General features: G+C 30.7%; 1 protein-coding gene across 2 annotated transcripts; it reads left to right on the forward strand.

Annotated features, from left to right (window-relative positions):
• Nucleotides 1-2,155: 2,155 nt before the first annotated feature.
• Nucleotides 2,156-27,097, forward strand: LOC105673216 (fatty acyl-CoA reductase wat). Of its 2 annotated transcripts, XM_012368699.2 has the most exons (10): nucleotides 2,156-2,289; nucleotides 3,970-4,376; nucleotides 21,030-21,375; nucleotides 22,166-22,414; nucleotides 22,598-22,743; nucleotides 22,822-22,931; nucleotides 23,247-23,439; nucleotides 23,771-24,022; nucleotides 24,364-24,621; nucleotides 24,937-27,097. In XM_012368699.2, exons 3-10 carry the CDS (start codon nucleotides 21,049-21,051, stop codon nucleotides 25,043-25,045), a joined length of 1,644 nt encoding a protein of 547 aa, XP_012224122.1. In that variant the 5' UTR covers nucleotides 2,156-2,289; nucleotides 3,970-4,376; nucleotides 21,030-21,048; the 3' UTR covers nucleotides 25,046-27,097. The 2 variants fall into 2 exon arrangements, with proteins under 2 accessions (XP_012224122.1, XP_012224131.1); XM_012368708.2 differs by lacking the exons at nucleotides 2,156-2,289; nucleotides 3,970-4,376 and adding an exon at nucleotides 20,858-20,931.
• Nucleotides 27,098-27,199: the final 102 nt, after the last annotated feature.

Raw genomic sequence — 27,199 nt, forward strand, 5'->3', positions numbered from 1 at the left:
GCCTACCGCCGAATGCAAGCGCGCGGCGAGATATAATAAAAAAAACGGCAGATCATCATATATCAGTTTTGCCGCTTGTAGTAAACAACTTCCCGCGCGCCTAACGACCAGAGCCAGATTTAAATCGTAGAGGGCTCCTAAGCACTGGCTTTAAAGAGGGCCTTTTTAATTTTTTCCGTCAACTTAATACTCGTATGAAATTAGTTGTATGGAACCTTTGAGACCCTGCTGGCGCGGGGCCCTAAGCAATTGCTTACATTGCTTATGCAAAAATCCGACCCTGCTAACGACCATGATCGCTGCGCGGTTGTATCTCGCCGCGCGCTTGCATTCGGCGATAGGCTGGGCGCCCGAGAAAAAATGGTATAATTGATCAGATGTAAATATATATAATCAGTTATGAAAAGATCTAATAATATATATAATTTTATATGACTGGAATAATACAGGCGCGCGCATTTATTATGTCACTTTGATAATTATAAAATCAAGATAACCATCAAATTATCAAAATAACTGTCACATCGAACTCATCATTTCGATATTTCGTGGGGAGTGGGCAATTGTTCAAATGTATAACCATTAAAAAATCATTATAAAATCGAGTCCTGGAAAGCCGAACGGCGAGTACGCTGCCTGATGATGCTCAGCGCTCACAGAGCTATCATTGGCGTCGTTGCATGTTCTTATAAAATGCATATTTCCGCAAATTTTCAATGAACCGATCTAAAAATTTCCAAAAACCTTCCTTCAATAGTGAGGGACAAATATCTCACTGGAGGTTGTTTCAAATTTCAAGTTCCCTCGATACTTTTTGTCGGCGAAACTAAAAAAACGTGGTTACCGACTGGCCTCAATTTGTAATTAATTATTATGAAACAATAGGCGATTTTCAGTTTCTTTATTGTTTTGTAGGCATCGCTAGACTATACTGCATGCGTATACCAAATTTCAAACAATATCAACAAAATTTGGCCAAATTACGACGATTTATATCTTAAAATCTTATTGAATTGGGGGATAAAAATTTTTCAGTTTTTTATTTTTATTATTAACAATAAGCATCGAACAAAAAAACTGCAAATAGAAAAAAGTTTCGTCTCGTCATTCTCTATAAGCCTATATTTAAAAAAAAATTAATTTTGCGACTTTCAAAATTTTTTATGCTCAGACGTATGGCCAATACTTTTACAGGATTTCGAGCGCTGGGCGAGTTCTTTGATCCGGGCTCTCAATTGTGAACAGCGATAATTAAAAAATTATCTTTTGAAATCTGATCATCATTAAGAACATGAAAAATATATAAGAATTATACAAAGATTTCTCCGCCATATTTGCCTTGATAAGTGCTCTTGTAAACACAAAAAACGCAGTGTTTTAATAATTTTGTCTCAACTTCCAATGTGTATTGGAATTTTCTTTTAACTGAACTGTTTACGCAAAGTTACACATACAAGTTTTACAAGAATTTATGTCACGAACATATATAAAAATCACAATGTTTATTTGCATGCGATTATGAATGCATATACGCGTACGTTACGTGCTCAGGAAAATGGCGATAGTGTCATTTCTGACATAATTAAAACGTATCCAAGGAAAATCTAACGCAAGAATACGTAGGCATACATGATTTCTTAGCTATACACGATGACTTTATTCTAGATTATCTTCAAGAATAAAATAACCCGTTTGAGCAAGAAATCCGATCATTAATTACTATCTTTAATAGTATTCGAAAGAAAAAACCGTCAGTATGCAACTCTCATGTAAGACAAATTTCAAGGATAAATCTTGTTGAAAGTACATGGTGCACTTTATAACGTTAGATAAAAAGAAAATCATTCTTGTATATGCACACAAGCAATCTCTTTATAAACGCAGATTAAATAATTGTAAGCTATATGTGTGTATATCTATGAAATTTATGAAAATACTTCTTTGTGAGTAGCAGCTTTGTTTATTACTTTTAAAATATTATAATTAGCTTTAGTTAGTCTTGATTTGTAATATACAAAATTAAAGAATTTTATATAACATGAGAATTTTGCAAAATCTTTGCACTAAGGAGCAACATAATTTTTTCCGTGAAAATCGAAAAATGTATTAATATATTATTTATATTATTTTTCTTGTTTCAGCACAGGTTTTTTTTATTTGATCGTAAAAAAATTTATTTCATCATACCTACAATAAGAGCTATTATCTTAGAAAGACTCATCCGCTAACTCAAGGATGAGTTTACAACCGAAAAAGACTCATAAATTATTAACCATTTAAACTTACAAAGTAAGTATTTGATATTTAACTTAGGAATATTGATTTAAAAATTTCCAGAATTTCTTCAGAATAACGCGATGCAAAATAACATAAAACAGTTACTAAAAATTAAGATATCAAAGCACGGACACGTGTAAGATGTACATAAAATATTGAGTATTAAATAATACTAAATGTTGAATCATATTTTTATTTTTATTTTACTGTATTTTGTTAAAATACACTTTCTCAAAATCTTTTAAAATAAATAGCACCAAGCATAGCTAATTTGGAACCATTTAGTTGTGATTAATAGTTCTTAATTATTCTCTGATGATTCTCAGCAAAAACAATTAATTAACAGATTAATAGTTCTTAATTATTCTCTGATAATTTTCAGCAAAAACAGTTAATTAACAGATTAATAGTTCTTAATTATTCTCTGATGATTCTCAGTAAAAACAGTTAATTAACAGATTAATAGTTCTTAATTATTCTCTGATGATTCTCAGTAAAAACAGTTAATTAACAGATTAATAGTTCTTAATTATTCTCTGATAATTCTCAGCAAAAACAGTTTAAAAAAACAAAAACAAAAACTGTTTTATGTATTCTTGAGATTTCTGCTTCTACGTCTAATAATAAATATTATAACCATAATAACCATTTTTTTTAAAGGTTACAACGTTTATCAAAACAGTATTGCGAGATACTTATTTTTTGTCTGTGCAAAAATTATTTATTTTTTGTCTGTGAATTTTTGTATTTGATCTATGTTTTTAATTATCCTGACAAACTAAGTAAATATTTCAAAATATCGAGATCCGGCTCTTTGTAAAAAATCACTGTGCTATTTTGATTAGTAATTCATCTCTGTAATAATAGCATTCGTCATAAACAGAATTGTAAAGTAAAGTGCAATCTTTTTTGCTGCACTTTCTGTAAAATTCAATGCATTCCAACGGAGGTATTTTATTTTTATGTCTAAAATTTGGATGTAAATAATTTTATAGATTATTCTTTGATATATGAGAAAATTTTAAATAATACGTATGAGTCTCACATCTGGATGTATCTTTTACAGAAAAATAATGTAAAATTATATTGTATTAAAAAGTTAATAGAAGCATTTAATCTATAATAAATAATAAGCTGTTTTTTGTAGAACTTAAGAACAAGGCCGTAAATTATTATTTAACACTAAAAAGACGGACAAATCATTTGTTACTTTTTTTTTATTTTAATATAAATTAATGCCATTGGATCTCATTTTTACTATAAGCGCAATAACCATAATTCCGATTAATATTAGAATAGAAAATAGAAAAGTAAAACATAAAAGAATCATAAATAATTCTTTAATGATTTTTTTATTCTTTAAAAAAATACATAAAGCTCCGTTTTTTTTTTCATATTAAACATTATTTATTTTTTGGAAAATTTATCTTATATGGAAAGTTGTTTCTATCAAAGTGGATTGAACTCCACTTAACTATTCTATTGCATCTATCATACTTTTTGTTTCACTATTATAGAAATTTAGAAAAATATGAAAAGAAAATGACATTATTTATGATATTGTTTAAATGTTCTGTGACATCTTAAAATAATTATCTCGCGCCACTTATTATTCCAATACTTATAATTGATCAAAGTAATCGTTCACTTCCGGTATTTCACGCACTTCCGTTTCGTCGTTACGTTTTTCAGAACACACTGTTTCGCTGTATAACAAACGGAACAATGAACAGAAAACAAGTGGTAAAGGTACAAGAGAAGGATAAGCAGAAGGAGAGGGGTACTACCATAGGAAGGGATACGAAGAAGTAGGTGGGAAAAATAAAACCAGCGGCTCTATGGGGCTGTCAAAAGACGGACTGTTTTACTCGCGGAAAGTCGACGGAGCAGAAAAGAGGATCGATAGATCTGCGCGCGCGAGGAGAAAGTTATTACATATATACCAATTGGTATTTCACGTCCGCCTGATTGCCTGCTTATTTACCTCAGCACTTGCCAGTGTACCGACTTGGCTGCCTGCCCGTCTGCCTACCTGCCTGCCCGCCCGCCGAGCTGAGCTTCGGATTTCTTTTGTCGATCATTTCTCGACAGCGAATAAGGTCAGTGGAAGATTAACGTCACCAATTAATATACGAAACACGTCTGCATGAGCATCTGTCACGATGAATCCGCGCCGACATGCGTTTTTTCTCATTGTAGTTTCGCTCTGATCATTCTCTCGTATCGCCACGGTCGAATCGACGCACTTGATCTTTATTACTTTCGCGAAGGGCGCGAGTGGTTAGAACGATTCTTTCGAAAGCAGCGCGAATCTCGTTAAAACAAGCGAGTCACATCAATCAACATCCCTTATTTTCTTGCATAAATTAATAGATTCTAAAATAGGATAATTAAATTATACAGAAATAAAAGCATGGGTATTGTGCATCAAGCTGTAGACGCTTGTTAAATCTTACTTTTTACTGAAATCCGACATATTTCGATATTTAAATATTAAATCTTTGTTTAAAAAAACGTCTGCATATGTAGATATAATATTTTACAAATTTTTTAGTCTTTTTTTTACTTAAATATTGCTACAATTTACAATTTTATGATTTAATCTTATTTTATTATTTATATTTTATTAAATCTTAGTATATTTTAGTTGAAAAAAGAACAATGTAATTTTAAATGGAAATTTTTATTTTAAAAACTAGATGGTTGTGATAACTCAATGAAAACCGAAGCAAATTTTTTCAATCAAAAATTGCAACTCAAAAAAGAGCTTCGAATGCAGATTGACGCAATTGCGACATATTTTCTTGTGCCAATTACGAAATATACTATTTCTCTTGTTCGAACTGATAAGCATTAAATCATATACCATTAAATTGCACATTCCATTTGTTCGTCATAGTTTTATTTGATTTCTATTTATTGCGCGCACATTCATATCCACTTAATTTAATTCGATTAAATAACCAATATTTATTTCTTAATTTTCTTTTCAAGATAAATCTTGTTATAATTTTTATTTTCTTCTTTGTATATTATTTTACTTTCTACATTTTTCCTTTTTTATTATATTAAAAATCTTAGATGAAATCGATTTATGTAAGAATAAGTAAATAGATAAATTCGATCTAACAGTATATAATCTAATGAGTTAACTATTTGGTTTTTTCTTTTTTTTTCTTGAGGACTGATATTTCGAATGATAAATTTTAATTTTACAAAAGTTACACACATATACTTATATAAAAATTAAGAAAACAGTAAGACGAATTTGCATCCATTAGCATTGACAAAAAGGTATGCATAATCGATATTTACATTGCAATATTTTTGTTTACGTAAATAACTATTATAAATTGGTAAATAATTGTTAATAATTGTAAATTAATAAATATAAAAATATAAAAATTAAAATATTAATTCAAAGGAATAAATAAGAAGTTAAACAGTCGTTGCTAGATGGTCGTGCTAGTTTATTCAAAGACAAATAGTAAAAACAACGTTTAGACCTATTATCAGGTCTTCTTCAAGTTTATAATAAATGAAATATTACAATACAAATTAAAAAGTTTTTACGGAGGAATTAAAATATTAATATAATATAATTTAAAAACTAGTCTACAGTTATGGCTTTATGTAATGTGCAAAATGTTATTGATATCGCAATGACAATATGGCAAAAAATAAATTTGTATATTAGATTTACGATTGAAAAGAGAATCGTGCAAATAAAGCTAATTATTAAAATATTAAATATACTGTATGTGTTAATAGGTAATGTATTTATATTAAAATATTAATATAGTATCTTAATATTATATTATAATATTATTAATGTTAATATTATATTAATATTTTAACATAAATACATTACCCACACTTACACATACAGTATATTTAATATTTAATATTTTAATAATTAGCTTTATTTGCACGATTCTCTTTTCAATATTCTCTTTTCAATACCGCGAATCTATTATACGAATTTATTTCTTGCTATATCGTCATTGCATATCAATAATATTTTGCACATTACATAAAGCTTTAACTGTAGACTAGTTTTTTCATCATTGCCAGTGATTTTCCGACTTTATATTCAAAGAATTTTGCTGATTCATTATTTTACTCACATATTCTTATTTCTATATAGTTTTTTTTTGCATTTACGCAAATTTCTCTTTGCATACCGTTTGAGCAAGGGTCCACATCATTTATAAATGGGAATCACAGTTCGGTAGTTTTGGCTACTAGAATTCATGAAGGAGTTTAATGTCCTAAAAATAATGTGGAATGCGGAAACGGCAGAGCAGTTAACCGTTATAGTTATAAATATACATCGTAATTTAAAATAATACGAATCTTACGTGCACAATTTAATTCATAATTGGATAACAAATCGTATTTTGATTTTTAAATTGGATTTTATGAGAGAGAAATTAGTATACGGTAAACGGTCGAATTTATGCATTCTCGCAGCATCGAACATCTAATCCGGCGGTAGTATCTCTTCGGGAAAGACACATTCGAAGGTGCCTCTTTCTCTTCTTTCTTTACCCTGGCTACGATGAGAAATCGACAGACTTCCACGATTTACATAAGAAGATATTCAAGATGGTTACGTTGCTTCTACTATTGCCACAAGTGATTGCGATTCATCACCTTTATGCTAATTGCGTACGCTACGTGACACATTATACGCCTCAATCTTTTTAGGCATTAGACTGAGGATAGTAATAATGGATCTAGTAATATAACTTTGTCTACAAACATATTATCATCTTCAACAAATATATAAGCCTACAAATATCAAATCATATATATCGATACTCGAATTATGTTTATTAAAGGATTTTTATTTCAGACAATAATATGCACTTCAATACGAATATTAATAACAATTTCTTAAATAATACTTAATAATATTGTTCAATAATACTTAAATAATCGGTTATTTAGGAGAAAAGCTTACAAAAGTGAAATAAAAGAATTTACTCCAAGTATATGGAAAGTAATGTATATGCTACGGAGTTTTTGAAAACATATCTGCAATTATACAAAAATGTACTTGGTGTAATTTTTTTACCTTACTTTGTAAAGTTTTTTATAGATTGGTATTATTGTCAATTCATTATCCATATTATATATTGATATATTGTGCATCTCAATTTTTTATCTCTATTAGTTGCGTAGTTACAATTGAGATATTGATAAAAATTGAAGTGCATTATGTATCCTTTTTTTAATAATAATTTATTAGTACCTCGGATAATCTGATTTATTTATTATTCGCGCGTTGCACTCAGCAAACAATTTACAAGTTACATTTTAAATGAAAAAAACCCTTTGTTTTATAATGCGATTGATTTTTTGCAATCAAATGCAAGTTGATGATGTGTGCAGTTGTAATGTTGTTAGTTCAAATATGAAGTTTTAGAACATTAAAACGATCGTTGAAAAAAAAATATTCAATTTCACTGGTAATTTACTGCATTCTTCTCCAATCGCTCGTCTGTCAATTTTTCCATGTCAATCCTTCACGGTTCATGATGATGCAAAACTAAACATATGATGTTTAAGGAGACAGCGCGCAGTAATTTTTTGTTCGGTTGCACTTTCACATACTTTCTCGACATTCTGAACGCACGTGGTTTTATACTTTGTTAATGAAAATATTATTAAGCAAAATTGGAATTATTTGGCTCGTCAACGGCTCACATACAAACTGTAGATATCTATGATAGTAGTACAAGAAAAATGGAACGCACCGTTAAAGAGCACCGAATATTCGCAGCATCCGTATTTCATACCGTTATAGCGCTAGTCACTTACAACGAAACAATATTCCACGGATACCCTAAGTTCTCGTTTTGAAGAACGAGTTCCGTTACATTCTTTCTCAGAAAGTAAGAAATTGAGCCTATTTTTCAACGAGAAATTTAATTTAATATTTCTTTAATTTAAAAAATATTTTTTTATTTTAATTTTTTTTAATTGGAAAGTGTTTTTTGCAAGAAATTTAGTCTAAATTTTTATAACAAAATTAAAAAAAAAAAAAGAGATTAGTTTCAACATTTATGTTCTTTGATTTCAATATTGATTTATTATCTGATAGATTTGTACATTAAATATAATTTGAAACTTTTTTCTTTTTGTTATTAATAATCACTAATTGTGTAAAAAAGGTTTATTGATTATCAATTTATACAAAATAGAGGTAGTAAAAAAATACTGTTCAGTATAAAAACATAAAATAGCAAAAAAAGTTTGAAAGATTATAACGTAAAGATCCATGTAAATCAATGTATTATTAATATCAATGAAATTAACTTCTAAAGTAAAAAGATACATTAATATAAGGTAGCATTTATTTCTTACAAGGTTATAGAAAATTATGCACGAGTAACACAGAATGCGGAACTGTTAGACGATTTATCTATTGATGATTATAACAGACTACAGCTATTAATAAACCATTTAATGAATCTTTACAAACAAAGTAACACTTCTCGACAGCTTTCAACGTCCAATTATGATTACGTATTATCATGGCTTATATTTCAAGCTTATGGTTTTTTCGATATTTATTCAAGATAAAAAATAATAATTGCAGCTATTATTCGTAACCTTGTAATTGAAGCATTAGGCTTGAGGATTAATACAATGTTAGTGAACAATTACAGCAAAATCCCCAGTTATCTAAGTATCGGTTATCTAAGTATCATCGATTAAAATTTTTCTTCTAATTTTTGTTACGGCTAATTTCAAGGAAAACTAACTAATAAAGCTTAACTGTTTTACGATAAACTCTGTTTAAAATGATAATTTCTTCGCTGAATCTTATTTACGGAAGACTATATCGTTTTAATTATATTTCTCATCAGTAATAATACGTCAATATTTAATGAACACATCTTTATTTATTTTTTTAGTATAATCTGGTGTAAATATCATTCTTCTATCTTATAATTTCATACTATAAAAATTATTTCTAGCATTCGTTCTAAGATATGTCTGTGATGGTTTATGGAACAAATTTCATCATAAAGAAGTAAAACGCGTACACAAAAACTGTTACGACTTAAATCTTATTCTTGCTATCTCATGCCACCATCTCGCTTAACGGTTTATTTCTCTAGCCTTGAAAGTATCATCCAGGACACTCGGCGCGGCTTTTACTAGTTGTTCTCGTTCCGAGAGCAACCCTCATATATCTCGCACGGTCTCAACATAAAGACTTGTGTATCTTTAACGAGCGATTAATTGACACTGTTACAAAAGCATGTAACGCGCTTATCGACGACATGCGACGACGTATGCTGCTTATAAAGTTACGTGAGCGCAATAACGTGCTGTGTGTTGTGCAAGTGGAATCTTTCTCGTACGGTTTGCGTAATGTACCGCGCCGCACCGGTCGTGTCGACTCTTCCGCGTTGGCTCGTAATGAGCTCGCTACGCCTAAGTCATATTAGAATAGTCGCTCCGACGCGGAAGTGTGGTGCTCACACGTACGTCGGCGTGTACATAAGAGTCAACTAAATTTTGCGAGAGAAAATGCAAAAACGAAGACGCAGATCGAGCGTATATAAACGGGGATTTCTTTCTTTCTTTTCTCCTTGCTCACGCGCCACCCGAACGCTGTACAAATATCCCGGCGCTGCTCTCACGCACGCTCGCGACCTCCTTCCGCACTTGGAAAGCGAGTTAGACCGATTGACGAGGAAACAAAATATCGGTGTCATGACGAACTTCGAACACGACAAACGGCACGATGATCGTCGTTAAAATATTAATATTTGCGATGGCTCATTTACGTGCGATAATCCTTTCTTCTTCGCGAACAAATTTGCGCTGTATATTACTAGCGCTTTACTTTGACTAACCATTTTAAATTACCATTGCTTGTTTTTCATACATATGCATGTTGTAGCTTATGTTTTCACACTAACTATATCTACTTCTTCAACTTGTGCAAAAAATGTTATTGTCCACCAATACAAAATAGTGATATTGATGTAGATAAAATTTCTTAGTTTTTTGACTATTTTTTTATTATTAAATCAATTTTGAGTTGTAATCTGAAATTCGAAAGATATATCAGTTGTAAATTGAAAGTATCATAAAATTTAGAAGAAAATAGAAAGATTACTTTGTTTCACGAGTCAGATATAATTTGTCAATTTAATTATATTTACATGTGTTACTTAATGTGTCATTTTAAATTAAATTTAAATTAAATTACTGGAAATAAAGATTTACATATTCTCGTGAGAGTTTTTTTTGAAGATTTTGTACAAGGCAATCCTGTTTGTTGATATTTTTTTCTGACGAAAGATTATATCATTATGATGATGAAAGTAATCAAAAGAATAATCAATAGCGATTATTCGACATTTACAATTTATTATGCGTATAAAATAAGGAATAAAATGTCTTGCGACTTTTTAATCCAGAAAAGTTTCAATATTGTTAAAGTCTCTCATTTAAAATTTTATTGTCGGAATTAAATTTTATTTTATATCAACATGTGTGTAAAACCTTCAAGAAGATAAAATTGTATATTAGAGGAGTATTAGAAGAGTATAGTAGTTCTTTCAAATGCATCGTGCGTATCGAATTAACAATTCTCTACTTAACATTTAAATCACATCAATGACTGACACATCATGGCTACTAGTGTATTATTTGGTCAAGTGGAAAAACATACGATATGCGTGTTCGCAAGTAATTAACACCGGCTCGTCTTTAACGAAGAATTGCGCCTTGACGTTATGAAAAACATGCATTAACACTTGAGTATAGAGCTGGCTATTTCAAAGTTATAGTTATTACTAAAAATACATAAATTTCTTGACTGCTTTAAAGCTGAAAATTCATTAAATAAATCTCCAAGCAGCTTTTTAATGTACAATCGTTAATATTTTCATAAGAAATTTCACGTTAAAATTTTACAAAAGTAGAATTAATTTGAAATGAAAAGAAACGAGAAACTAATTCGATAAAATTCTCAGAGTATTCTTTGTCTTCAGTTGATAATAATCGAAACAATGTTGTATTTAATTTAATCGGCACCTAATTTTTACGAAATAATTTGTAGAAAAGCGACACAAAAGAGTAGATTGAATTTTCTTATTCAGATTCTTGGAATGTGATAACCGCAGTCGATCAGCCGGAGAAAGTAAGGAGTCGCATTTTACGCGTACCCGTCGAAATTGTATGCGTCCGAGCTCTTTTCATTCTATCATAGATGTGATGTAACCAGCTGTATATTTAAATTTGTCAAGACATTTAAGTCGTGTTGTATAATTTTCATATTTTTTGCACCATCAAAAGAAAAACATATTCTACTTGTGTTACGTTACTTGATATTCATCGCGATGCGTGACTCAATAAAAGATGCGAAGAAAAATAATTAGATAAATAATTCTTTATTTATTGCGTCTAATTTCTGAGATCTCTTAGTGTACCTATCCCAAACACGTCTGTGTTTGCATGTCCGTTCAAGCTTTCTTTTCATTTCGTCATTACGCTTATGCGATCCGTCACATTAAAAGCGGCCGTCCGTTCAGACTTTTATATCGTAGAAAGAAGCGCCGAAGTTCACGATCGACTTTCACTTGGCCGCGCTTCTGGTATGCGCACGATACTCGCCTGCAGTCACCTACTTGATATCGCTTATTATAATTAATTGCTAGACGCGGAACTAATATTTTCTCACAAGGAAGATTCGGTAATCCAAATTTTCTACAAAATCTGGAACTTTGCAAAAATATAATACATATGAACCTAATCGGAAAACTATTTTTGGCTAGAAGGCAGTTCCAAAAGTAGAGACACTCTTCAAAGAAAATCCAATTTTTCATATTTTTTCTAATATCTTTGACACCATATTGAAAAAATGTTATACATTAAAAATATTAATGGTTTTAAGTCTTTAACATTATGATAAAAAATTTTTTTTTAATTTTTTTTCCGTATCTCGAGTGAGATACGGAAGAACCTTCCGTACTTTAGTGTAAATATGTAAAACATACGATTAATCATACCTTGCAATATAAACAAAGATACTTAACATAATTACTTGTCTCATTAACATAATAATGTACGTTCGCTCTTATAATTGCAGTGGCACGTTAATATATATGTAAATTAAGAAACTTCTGATCTGGTTTATATCAAGCTAATCAAATTATATAACAGAAGTGTATAACGTAAGAATAAAAGTAAATTGCGCATTAGGGAAATTATTTCATGTACCAATTTTTTGTAGAACAGTGATTTAAATTATATTATTATTTTAATAAATAATAATGTCGAAAATAATTACAAATACATTAAATTACATTAAATCAAATGATTGAACTTCCGTATGCAACCTCCATTCGATTTTGATGAAATTTTACAAGCACGTAGTACTTAATAAATGTAGTCGAATGCCACAAATGCAAATGTACGGAAACGTCTAGTTTCCGAAAAATTTAAATTTTAAGTATCCGGCTGGATTGACGATTTTTAAGATTTTAACATGAAATAATGGTTAGATTTCAAAAATATTTTGCCTAAATGTTTTATTTTATTAATATTTTACTCGGTTATAAGTGCCAATGTATCAAAATATTATTGTCCAAAAAACAAAGAATTGAACAAGTTTATTTTCTTAAATTTTTGGACATAAACAATCGTTTAAACAATATTGATAGCGAAAAACTAATGAAATATAATCAAATCTGATATAAACTATGTAAATAAAACTAAATTGAATTTTTTTATAGACTTTTACATAATCAAAACCACACACACACACACATAATCTACCCTTTAATCTAATTTAATTTTTTAAATACTTATTAAAATCTGTCCTACTTTTATGTAAAAGATAAGAATTCCACAAGGTAAATCTTCGAAAGGATCCACATTCATTTTACGTACACTGTAAAAAATTGCCTAAAAATTCAGACACATTTTTGTCTGAATTTTCAGATCTGGGTGCCTGAAAGTAATTTCAGACAATCTGTCTTAATTATCAGAGTAGTTTCTCTGAAAGTTTAGAATAGTGGCGCGTCTGTCCGAAAAATTTAGAATTGGTGTCCAAAAAATTAGACAACATATTTGAAAGCAGCATCTGTCTAAAATTTCAGACATGCTGTGGTTTTATAACCCGATGCGTGGATGTTCACGCAGTAGCAAAGACGCAGTAGCAGTGTAACAAATGCAGTTGAAACAGTCTCAACTGACGTCGCGTCGTGGAATCCATTACGGAATATTAGTTAGGCTGATAGCAGAGAACGAGATGTAAGTCGTAGTCGTGGACGTATGGTAAGGCAGAGAAAAACGTAAGTCGTGAAAAGTTATTGTGTGGATACGTTTCGCGACTTACGTTTTTCTCTGCCTTACCATACGTCCACGACTACGACTTACATCTCGTTCTCTATCATCAGTCTTACATCCGAAAAGTTTTATGATCACGTGGTGTTTGTGTTTTTTAATGAAATATATGTATATCAGTGAAAAAGTTTGGATAAGTGTGGTTTTTTTAAAATACTAACAATATATTTTGGTTTAAAGTATACTCAGTGATGCGATGTTTCCTACTGGGCTCCCGACTTCCGAGCCCCACGCAAGCGAGAACATGTACGCGCTTCTCGCTTGCGTAGGGCTCGGGAGTCGGAAGCCCAGTAGGAAACATCGCATCACTGAGTATACTTTAAACCAAAATATATTGTTAGTATTTTAAAAAAACCACATTTAAATTCTGACAAAAGTGTTTGAATATTCAGGCATTGAGATCAGAAATATTCAGACAACTGTAGCTAGAAACTCAGACAACTGTAGCTAGAAATTCAGACAACTGCAGCTAGAAATTCAGACAACTGTGACCAGAAATTCAGACAACTGTGGCTAGAAATTCAGACAACTGTAGCTAGAAATTCAGACAACTGCAGCTAGAAATTCAGACAACTGTGGCTAGAAATTCAGACAATATTCTGTCCGAAAATTCAGACAATGTGACTGTAAGAAAACTTCAAACACTTTTGTCTGAATTGTCAGTCAGTAATTTTTTACAGTGTACATATCGCTGCTACTTATTAATATTCAATACAATGCTTGGTAAAATATTTGTCACTTATTAATCTACCTCGAAAGAATACTCGCATCGGCCGCGACATTGACTCTATTTCTTATGATTAACTGTCTCATGCATCAGGTTTCATAATCACGTTGAAACAGTTCGCAGTATGCCTTCCAAGAATCAGTTCTGATTGTGGTACCAGAAACTACGTGCTTCTGAATAAGAAGAATAAATATTGCACTTGTCCTCTCATTATTAGGGCATATTTCAAGACGAAAGTCTTCATTTTCACCTTCAATCATTCCTAAATGCCAATAGCCTTCTAAACGATGTCCTCAGTGATATTTACGTCATTACGTCATCCAAACTTGACCTCGTCGATCTGTATAATTTCACCGGGACCACTTATTAAACTTTTATCTGTCTTTGAAGGCCAATATAACGATTAACAATGACAATAATTGTACCCCCCTTCCGACAATAATTATACCCCAATCTGCTATAGTTTTACTAAAAACTGTAGTATTTTCATGAATTATTTCTCTCATTGCATTCTCGTAACTTAACTTAGATATCCACGCGTACATCAATCGTATTGTGGTTTCAATCGGCCGATGGCCAACAAAACCAAGTATTATACGCAGCGCTTCGCTCTTCCCCCACTAAGACTTAGCCAGAAAGAATTTTTCTACGAGGGCAACAGAATTCACCAAATCTACCACGATTTGTGTCGAATATCATACGAAGTTTGTGACGCCGACAAGTCATGTGGCTATGAAGCAACCGACACTCTTGTGCTCATCGAATAGCTGTGACTTTATTCATGAGCACATGCCGCTCAAGATAATTAATGCCAGCTGTAATTATTCATTGTATGAGTTAACTGATTGGCGATATAAGCAATCCTGGAAGTCAGAATATAAATAAGCAATTTACAATTGATACTTATATATGACTATCTACTTATAATATAGGAAGATGAAAAATAAAAGCGTTATGCCGCTTATATTCAAACCTTGCGTAGGAGTCTTGCTAATATTTACAAATTTTTTTTTAGTATATAAAAAAAGAGTTCAATTTAATTTATATTATATAAAAATGTAAAAAAATAAACTTTTTCAATTTTATATATTTTTTTTTTTTTTTTGCTATTAATAATATTTTGACACATTGGAGCCTATAACCGACTAAAATACTAATAAAATAAAACATTTTAGCAAAATATTTATAAATTCTAATTATTTTTTCATATGGAAATCTTAAAAACTGTTAGTCGGATAATTAAAATTTGAATTTCTCGGAAATTAGGCGTTTCCACATAGTAGCACTTTGGATTTCGACTACATTTAAGGTACTTATGTAAGGTACTTATGTACTACGTGCCTGTAAAATTTCATCAAAATTGGACGGGGGTCGCATACGGTAGTCTTACCAATAGTTTTTTGATTGGTATTATATGTATTAGATTTCTGCAAAGTTTCAGATTTTTTAAAAAATACAGGTTGCCGAACCTTCTTTTCGTCAGTCAGCACGCCCGGAAGTTGATCAGGAATTAAAACCGGTATAATATAGTTTAGATTTCACATTACGACATTTCAAAAGTTTACGCTATTAAAACGAATAGAAATATCTTACACTGGTTTTTCTGTGAAATGAAAGTGACACATATTTAAATAAAAACACAAAGTAAAAGTAGAAGCAATCATTTTGAAAGAAAGCAACAATGTAGCTTAAATTTAAATAACTTTCTACTTTACTATAAAATAAAAGTCATTACATATCATTAATTTAGCCATTTAGCTAAGATATCATCTAGAAATTAATACCTATTTAATTTGTATTGTTTAATATTTATATCTTTTTTATAGTACTCTCTATTACTCTTCACTTTTTAATGTAAATACAAAAATATTCGATTCACTATTAATGCATAATTTCAAGAATAATTGTAGCCTTTGTATTTTTATTAAGAATAATTATAGTCTTTGTATTTTTATTCAAGGAATTATGAAATCGATTATGAGACATTTGAAAATTAATCTGAATAAGATTAACTTTCTTCAATTAATAATAACATTAAAAACATTTTTTTTTTAATAATAAAAAGCAAATTGTATCGTTCTCAATAATTTATAAATTTCGCTCTCAATCGATTTAGTAAGTCATTAAATATACTGCCAATAGTATATGCATTATTTATAGATTGTAGTACTTATACATTTTTAAAATACTTTAAATAAAGTCGAGGTATGAGAAGGGGACCAAGAGCCGTAACTGAATGTGGTTGCTGTGAAATTCTTTTTTATTTAAAAAAATGAATAAGTAATATACGTTTCGGTCATCTATCGGACCGTCTTCAATACAATCTTAAACCGGCGAAACCTGAGAATCACTTAAATTAAATCACTGAAAGTCGTCCTCCGCTACCACATTCTTGCATACGAAATGGTAAATGTGAGACAACATGTGTGAGCTTTGACAACTAGCCAGTTAGGAAGATTGTGAGCTACTGTCTGAAATTCATCTTTCTAAATAAAAAAGAATTTCACAGCCAGCTACGGCTCTTGATTCTCTTCTCATACCTTTATTAATTTACGATTTTATTAATTTTAGTGAGCCTTTAAACAACTATTGTTACTTTAAATAAAATTATATATTGAAGTTTGTCATTAATTTATGCAAAATTTATAATAGGTAATATACTTTTTTTTCTATTTACGCGAGTTCTCAGATAACAACATGCTTTAAACAAAATAATAAATTCAGCACAAATTCTTCTGACTTTTAATTAATTATATTCAAGAAATACGATCATTAAGAGTTAATTAGAATTCATAATTTTTTCATGAAATTATTAAGATTACAATAATTTTATAAATAAGTGTTTAAAATTAAAGAATGACATTAAATAGAAGTTGTTTTTAATTTGCAAAAAAATATTAAGCATACACATATGTGAATATCAATCACATTTGATTATAATTTATGATTCAATTAATTTTCTAACAAGTTAGAATTTAGAATAGTTAGAATTTTTTTAGTTAGAATTTAAATAGTTACATTTTTTCAGTTATATGCAAATCGTAGAAAAAAAACATAAATATTAATGCATTATATCATGCCAATAAGCTAATAATTAATAGTTAATCTTATTCTGACTTTAATTATTAGGTTGATCGGAAAATAAAATAATTGCGACTTTGATGTCTGCAATTTTATGAAACGTTTTTTAAAATAAATTATTTTATTATATGTTGATTATTATATATCATTGAAAAGCTTATTTTGTGCTGTATCTAACTATTATTCGTGTTTATTAGCAATATCAGTTTATCTCAATTTCAGATCGTTGAAAAAATATGGAAAAACAAAATGTTTGGAAAATTTTGTTCTACGAGTTCAAGCTTCACGGAAGTGTAGCGCAGACTTTGTCTGTACGTCGATTGGCTTCCACCAAAGCCTTCAATGGATCATCGTCTACCAAAGAACATTGTTCGTGATTCTTAGGATCTTCAAGGCCAATGTCTTTATTATTTTTTTAACTTTTTTGAACCAATGTTGGACAAACATACAGATGTTCGTTAGCTTTTCTTGCGCTTTGTTGATATTTCAAGCTGTCTGCGCTGCACTTCGATTAAGCTTGAACTCGTAGAAAAAAATCTTCCGAAAATCTTGTTTTTCCATATTTTTTGGTCTGAGCAAAACTGATATTGATATGATTGATATTGATTGATAATGATATTGTTAATAAACACGAATAACATAGAGCACAAAATCATAAAATACAGACTGCAATTATTTTCTGGCCAATCTAATATTTATCTATTTTTTAATCAACTAGAATACAGCATATGCTGTTGGTGTTTTCGGTACTTGATGAAAAATACAGAAAATTATATTATTAATATATGTATATTTCTTATATATTTCTAACAAAATAATGGGTCAAAATTTGCGATTTACACAAGTCACTTAACATAATAGATACATTTTGATTGATTTTTGCATACACTTTCAAATAGCTGCAATAATACAGATTTTTCTATTTTTATAACATAATATAAATAATATACATATAAAATGCACACAGGCACACACACACAATTGTTGAAAAGTAATTCCTGCGTTATTATAAGACACACGTGTCGCGAAAATAAGAGCGCGGATTAATACACGTAGAACATGTATAATGTGTAGAACATGCGACTTTCGGCTAATCACAAATTTAAAAAGTGCGAAAAAAAAACGATCTGTACCAATGGCGCTTTTTTTGACTTATCAATAATGTTTTTTTTTATTTGACATTCTTAAACAAGGACACTATTCGCTCTTCTCTTCTTTTCCTTCTTTCTCTATTCGGCCTTTAATCGGCCTTGTTTTTTTCTTAATGCAAATCTGCACTGTAATTCTTTAAAGTTGAGTTACAATTCTTCAAGGCACAATTTCTCGTTTTTTGATGATATATAATGATGCGATTTCTCGCACTTAATTCGTGTATAACGATATCTCTTGCTATGAATACTTATGTAATATTAAAATTAATTTCCAATTCATCGAAGAAATCTAACTACGTTTGCGTCATGATTCAAATTAATTTCCAATTCACCGAAGAAATCTAACTATGTTTGTGTCATGATTTAAAGAATTTAGAAAATTCCAGAAACACTTAGAAACGCTTGTTATCATTCAAGACGATACATCATGAAAAAATTCTTTTTTTTTAATGCTAATATACTGCAATAAAAGACAATAAAAATATCACGTTCTTTTCAGTAAATTAAATTTGTTACTCTATCGCGAAAGAAATATTCAAGCGATCGCCGTAGAACGTTTGATTTCGGTTATGCATTATTCACGGCGAACGGTATGAAAACAAAAGCTGGAAGCAGTGGGACAAAGACTGACTGGACAGAAGATTAATGGTGCGAGCACAATAATTTTTCTGTCTTGCTTCGCTTTGAAAACAGAGCGTATTTCCATGCTTCGTCGCTTCGAATGTGTGCGCGAGCATTTTGCTCGATCGCGTGGAATGAAAAATAATGTCCTTCAATATGCATTTCGCGCACGCATCGTGCATTAGCTTTTCATGCGTAACAAATATCTTTGTTTTATTTGCCAATCTTTAATCGCCGATGACGAGATAGGTATTCGCCGCAATTATCGGTAATGCGCTTAACCGACTTTGCATATACATCCTATACCGATCGGAAAGAGGCTCTTGAAGAACAGCTCGACAAACACTACTTTCCGGTGAGAAGGTAGAATGTACATACGACGTAAATGCGTCGGTGATGAGAGGAGTATGAGTTTTGTTTAAACGTTATATTCTGGCTAGAACGTTATATTCTTCGCTTCGTGGAATGAGCTTCATTCTTCATTGAGAGAAATATTTGTATTTCTCCACTTGGCGAGATATTTGGAAGACGTATCTTCTTAACGTAACGTTTCTCATATGAGAAGTCGGCGATGGTACTCGCTGTTTCTTCATGGCGAAAATACCATGTGCAATATTTGCTGTTCTTTAACCGGTCATTAACGGTAAGACAGACGTTCCAGGAACGCAATACCCACTTGTTGCATAAGACTTGTTTTACAGCAAAACACCAAGATTCAAGAGCAAAGTTCATTAAAACTTCACAAAAAATTAACACTTGTAAGCGTACTGACCGACATTTTTCAAGGTTGGCGGATCATTATTATATACGATCACACCCAAAAACGTTTTAGTGTCCAAGCGACTAGTTCGTTTAGAAAAAGAACTTTAGCTGCATTTCAGAATTTGTATTTTTATTCTAAAATGTCATTATTTTATCCTTCGTATGGAACAAAATCTACACCTAAGCGTTGTCACAAAATTTTCATGGAATAAGAAAGAAAATATTATTCGTATATATTTATAAACAGATATATGATGAGAGATTCAACAGGCATAATATTAATTATTTTGACGTCCTTCGTCATATTTGTCTCAGGGATAGAAGCAGTCCAATAACACAAATTAAAATCATAATCTTTTCGTGATTGCATATCCATTCAAAGGATTCTTTTACTTCGATAAAATATTTGATTTAAAAAATGGAAAAAAACAGAGAGAGAGAGAGAAAGAAAGAGAGAAAGAGAGAGCCATATTGCATAATATGGCCTTTTAAATGTTATTTTACTTCGCAATCTTGTTTTCCTATAATTATCTCATTTCTTCGACGTAAATTTTTATAAAAAACAAAATAAATAAAATATCCTTTGGATGTATTTCGGGAGCATACACTTTTACGTCATGAATGAATCATCTTTTGCGTAGGTGATATCACATCCAACAAATATTTCATCTTTCAGCTGAGTATTTTGCTTAAAAAAAGCAAACATCTTTCGAGCACGTACGAAAATACGTTCCTCGGCGCGAGGAGATTGATATCGATTTTTATCCATCACGTATTCATCTATTACGTGGATGATCATGGATCTGTGAATTTTCTCTTGTCCACGTACGAATGATATAAGCGAACGAATAAACGAGACGAGACGCGACGCGGACGGCACAAATCAGCTAATTGATCGGGCGGACAACGGACGGCTCGTGCAAAAAAGGAAAGGTCATCTTAAATTCGATACGCGGCGGCTTGCGCCACACTGCGAATACGAATTGGATTTAAAGCGAATCTATTCGGTGAACGAGACTCTCTCGTTGCAGGTGCAAGTCCGGAGAAGAGATGGTGGAAGTGTTCATGGATCGTATCGACGACCAGGAGATGGCCGTTATCGAGTCGAAATGCAAATCGGAAACACCCATGGAATCCTCGCTGATGGAATGCTCGCCGACGGAGGATTTGTTGCCGGTCAATGAAAAACTCTCGCCGATTCAGGAGTTCTATCATGGCCAGAGTATTTTTATCACCGGCGGCACCGGCTTTATGGGCAAGCTACTGATTGAGAAACTTCTCAGAACATGTTCTGGTTTGGCATCTATCTACTTGTTAGTGCGCCCCAAGAAAGGCAAGGATGTGCATCAACGCACCGAGGAAATCTTTGATGATGTGGTGAGTCTCTAAACATATAGGCAGATTTCGAACTATTCAAATGTCACATGAATAAAATCTTTATGCTGTTTGAGATTTTACTTTGATAAAAAAATCATTACTATGATTCTCCAACTCGTAATATGACAGTAAATAATAATTAAAGACGATTAATCAAAAGCAAACGTCTTATCATCTTTATCTTAGATTGATGCAAAAAATTTATCGTTTTTCCGTGAAGAGCTATTAATTTTCATTCTAAGAGCTCGGAGTTTTTTTTAATCAAATGTACAAAAATTTAGTTTCTGGAAAATGGAAAAAAATACATATAAAGCCAATTTGGCGAATATTTTGACAAAAATAATTTTCTTGAATTTTTTAATTTTATTTGAAAAATCTCATCCATATTAAACTTAGATTCAGCGTGTCAATCATAAAATATGTGACAAGTATAAAATAACGTGTCAAGTATAAAATATGTCAAATGAATAAAATATATTCGGTATCAAGTAATTAAAAGTCCCATTGATATGTCATCGCTCTTACCACAGAGCTAAACCTTTCACGTTTACACCATCATATTGATATTCGGAAACTTGATCAAGGATAATGTTTTAAAGATTAAAGAAAACCGAGAATCTTAATGAAGCGATTGCGTTGCGATGGAATATATATAATAATTTAGCGTGCGGCATTGTTGATTTTTATATAATATGTAGATTTTTTTGACATGTAGATTGCAATCGTAAGAGCCTTTGCAATTCCTTTTAATTTAATTAATTATGGATTTATCATTGTTCGCCTTGCGTAGTTATTTGAAAGACTTAAGGATGAGCAGCCGAAATTCCGGCATCAGATCGTTGCTATAGCGGGTGACTGTAGCCAGCCAAATCTGGGAATATCTTCACAAGATCGGGCCACTCTAATTCGAGAAGTGTCGATTGTCTTTCACATTGCGGCTACAGTCAGATTCGATGAGAAGTTGAAGCTAGCAGTACCAATTAATGTCAGAAGTACAAGAGACGTTTTGAATCTCTGTAAAGAGATCCCCAATCTGAAGGTACTTACATGTTTGAGAAAAAAAAAGTTATAAAAATTACTTATAAGAAGCAACTTTTTACAATTATTTCACAATTAAATCATTATTCATTCGATTCGGATGACTTTTATTAGGAAATTTTAAAGTTAAAGCTCTATAGTAAAACAACGGGACTCTGATATCTTATTTGTTTAATTTCCTCAGTCATTTGTGCATGTATCGACCGCGTATGCAAATTGTCCGCAAAGCACGATCGAAGAAAAGTTTTACGACGCGCCAATGGATTCCGACAAATTAATCGCGCTGATAGAGTGCGTGGAGGATAAATTGGCCGAGGATATAACACCGCAGTACGTCAATTTTTCTCTGTTCAAATTCCCGAAGAGAAAAAAAGGCGAAAAGAAAATCTTATTTGTTGTCTTTTACAGATTATTAGGAAAGTGGCCAAACACCTATACCTTTACAAAAGCGGTTGCGGAGAATGTGATTAGGAAACAGGCTGGCGACATGCCGATCGGCATTTTCCGTCCTGCCATTGGTTAGGATAAGTTTAGCATTTTTAACGATAATATCAGAATATATTGTTGAATAACGTAAGCCGAAATTTTAAAGTTAAATTTAAAATTTTTTAAAGTTTCAGCCAATCTTTTCATCAAATAAGACACAGTTTAAAAAATATTGAATTATTATATGAATAAAAAATATTAATTACGTTATTAATAATTAATGACTGCAAATAAGTAGTAATTAATCATAATAATAATGTATATGGAGACTTAATAAATTTTAGTTGAAAATTACGAATTATTATCCGAAATGATAAGAAATATATTTGAAATCTTTTCACTTGCAGTAATTTCAACGTATCAGGAACCTATACGAGGCTGGATCGATAATTTATACGGTCCAACGGGAGTTGCTGCTGGTGCTGGAACCGGATTACTGCGATCGATTCATTGCGATGGCTCGGTATCCGCAAACGTGGTCCCTGCCGATTTGACAATTAACGCTCTTATTGCGTGTGCATGGGACATATCGAACATAAGGTACATTTATCGTCATCGTTATCTTTTAATATCGATGCAATTTGACATGCAAATCATAAATTAATCATAATATTTGAAAACATAACGCGACATTCGACTACATTTAAAATCATCTAAAAAAAAAATGCTATTAGACGTATAATTTAAATAATGAAGTCTTATTTATCGTCAAGAATATTGTTTTTCTCGAGACGTTATTTTTATTAAAATTATTCTTTTTGCGTGTTAATTTATTCTGTGAATTTAAAGCATATACAGGAATAATTAAGTTTAAAAAATTTAGCGACAGTTGTAAATATGAAAATGTCATCCCGTTGCCACACTGTTTCAGGTTGAACAACAACTCGCACAGCGACATTCCAATTTATAATTACGTGTCTAGGGACAATCCCATAACGTACAATGATCTGAAGGAACTATCAGAAAAGTACGGTTTCGATTTTCCCTCTAACAAAGCAATTTGGTACTACAGCTTTAGAAACACAAAGCATAGATTAATCCATCTTTTTTTCGTATACTTCTGCCACTTGTTCCCAGCTTTACTGGTCGACACCGCGACTGTCTGCATGGGAAAGCAGCCGAGGTAATAATTCAAGACTTGATATAAAAAAAATCTAGCTTCTCGCATATGTATATATATTCTGCAAATAATTTTTTGTTAAGAAGAGTTACGCACATTAATTATACTATAAAAGAGAATAAATTTCATTATTCTTAACGTTTATAATAAGTAAAGTAAAGTAAGTATTTTTTTATACGCTAGAAAAAATTAATCGAGCAGTATTAAATCATTTAGAACAATGTCGAGCGATTTATAAAATGTTTATGTGAAGAAGTAAACTGCTTTAAAAAAAGTAAACGTTTCGTAACGTTTTATGTCAATTGCTTATTTAACATCTGTTTGTTATGAATTGTCTGTTAAAGATTGCTTAAGGTTTACAAAAAGATACACAAATTCATGGACGTGTTAAACTACTTTTCCACGCAAGAATGGATATTTACTAATGATCGACTACACGCAATGATAACGAAGTTCACGTCCTACGATCGTAAAAACTTCGATTGCGATATAAGAAATCTCAATTGGGAAGTATATTTTGAGACGTACCTTCGCGGAATAAGAGTGTACCTCATCAAGGATCCCTTGGACACTTTGCCGCAGGCGCGCGTCAGATGGCAAAGGTATGAGATTTCCGATATTTTTCAAGAAACAACTCCAAAGCATCTCTTTATTTGCATTCTGATATTCTCGACAACGGTAAAAGATCATTTAGTTTTGTGTTTACTTTAATGAAATGTTAATGCGGAAATTTATATTCATTTACTTCTAAATCGCAATAGTGACAAATATTCGTTCTGCAGAAATGTTATAATTTTTAATTATCAATTAAAATTTAAACCACATTTTTTCAAACTCTACTTTACTGCGTCCTTTACCGCTGTGTGTATAATCTTATTGTTCAATTAGAAAAATATATTGGATAATTTGTATTACAGATTATACTGGTGCCATCAAGCGCTAAAACTCATACTGGCCTACATCGTCATGAGAATCTCCTGGTCGGCCATATCTATGTTGTTTAAGTTTTTTGATATAAACATGTGACGTGGAAATGGCACAAGTAGATAAGATCCAAAATCCAGAATATCTGTTCTGGAGATGTGCGGGAATAGACGGTACGAGACAATTCGTTTTTAACAAAACAAGCGCGACTGAATTCTCTCTCAGAGAAGCGTAAGATTAAAAAAGTAGGAGTGATTGAATTGACGGGAAACCGTTGTAATCCTGTATATAAAACAGAATGTTACGTAACGGGTATATCGTACATGAACGATGCAAAAATGTGTGATAAGTAGAGAGAGAGAAAGAGTGAGAGACAGAGAGAGAGAGAGAGAGAGAGAGAGAGAGAAAAAGAGAGAGAGAGAGAAAGAGAGAGTAGAACCCGAACGGCAGCGGTTTGATTGTATTATCGTATATCAATAATTTTCACATATAAACTGTAAGTATTATAAGTTTGTTGATTCGAGAAAATAGATTTATAGATGTTATCTAAGGAACTGTGCCTTACAGCATATATAAAATATATGATATTGTTTTATATTAAGTTTTTATTGGAATCAACAGAGTGTTTGTTATTTCATATCATAGCGGCGATCAATTAGAAATTTTTATTCAATCTCAAGATGAAATCTTAATCTTGAAAAATATATCTTTTTCATATAGTCTTTTAATTATCTATTTTTGATAAATTGGCAAAAATAATCTATAGGCAGCTAAAAATGTGACAAAATATTTTAATTAAGAAATTTAAAGAGTGCAAAATAAAAAATTATTTTTCTTCCATTTATTCAAGATGAATTTGGCTTTGAGATAAAATTAGTTTGAAGTAATTAAGGTATTTAATGTTGAATTCCCATTAATATTGATAGCTATCAACTTTAATAATATAAAAGAAGTAAAAATAATAGCTTTTTAAATCGGGGAAATTATTAGAATAAATTAAATCAAAGCAAAAGTGAGTCAATGAACGAACACTAATTTATGCAATTTAATGAAGTAATCACCTGTAATCACAGTCAACCATAATGATTTGTACTCACATATTCATGAATCAGCATTTCGTGTGCGATGATCGTTTTGATAAAAAAAGAAATGTTTAATAAGCAAGTATTACAGGTATTGCCTTATGCAAAGAAAGTATATTTGTAATTTACAGCTAATATAATTATATAGGTTGGTTTTATTGTTAGATATTTAAACAAAATACGGAAGAACCAAAGGACTCTCAAACATCCAGAGAAAAAATGTACTTGTTAACAATTTCGGTGTAGATATAACGTACAGTACATAGGCATAGTACATTATAATCGTATGACAATGTACGAGTATATGACATGATAAATACATTGAAATAATTTTAATCACAGTTGAGAATGAATTTATCAGAGAGACTTGAATTATTCAAAAATCGATTTTTCACGAACATTGGTTTCTTTATGTATATACGTTTACGAAACAATTTCTTTTATTAGTAGAATAATAATTTTAATAATTAATGGACGAAATTTATATATCCGAATTTTGATATTGATATAATTTTGATTCTACCAGAATCATCATCTTACATTCCTACCTCTTCTTCTACATGACATATTAAAAAAATATTAACATTTTTTATTAAAAATAGTTTGCGTTTTATTTTTATTTTTTAAATAGTATCTAAATTATATAGGTTAAAATTGTATTAACTAATAAGGGATAAAAAATTGGCCCTTGGGACGCAATCGAATCCGCGACTTCGCGTCATTAGCAATACGTTTTAACCAGCTGAGTTAATAGGCTAAATAATGTATAATACTTTTTTAAGGTGGAATTTTTCAAAAATATTTTATAAGATAGTGAATTGTATTAAAGTAAATAAATATATTATAAGTTACTTTTTTTTAAAGTTTATTCTTGCTTATAGTTAATACATGTAATGTAAAGCAAAATTTAAAACAAATAGATTAACTAAAAAAAAATTGATTCAGACTTCAAGACAAAGTTTTCTTTTCTTTGCTGTTGATATAAAAATCCTAGTAAAGAGATGGAATATGTGTATTGTAGATTATATCGAAAAATAAATGAACTGTTATTGAACAAACCATTTTAAAATTACATTTGTTTTTTTATTTATTGAATGATCCTCGTATATAATAATTTTTTATAAGAATAATAGTATATAATAATTTGACTAAGTTAAAAAAAAAAGTATAATAA

The sequence above is a fragment of the Linepithema humile genome, chromosome 5 (assembly GCF_040581485.1).
Source record: "Linepithema humile isolate Giens D197 chromosome 5, Lhum_UNIL_v1.0, whole genome shotgun sequence".
Taxonomy (NCBI): domain Eukaryota; kingdom Metazoa; phylum Arthropoda; class Insecta; order Hymenoptera; family Formicidae; genus Linepithema; species Linepithema humile.

What these genes read in the sequence shown, in the direction of transcription:
- LOC105673216 (XM_012368699.2), top strand. Translation starts at nt 21,049, where the DNA reads ATGGTGGAAGTGTTCATGGATCGTATCGACGACCAGGAGATGGCCGTT. An exon ending in AAGAGATCCCCAATCTGAAG is followed by an intron (nt 22,415 to 22,597) that starts GTACTTACATGT and finishes TAATTTCCTCAG; the next exon opens with TCATTTGTGCATGTATCGAC. An exon ending in GCCGAGGATATAACACCGCA is followed by an intron (nt 22,744 to 22,821) that starts GTACGTCAATTT and finishes TGTCTTTTACAG; the next exon opens with ATTATTAGGAAAGTGGCCAA.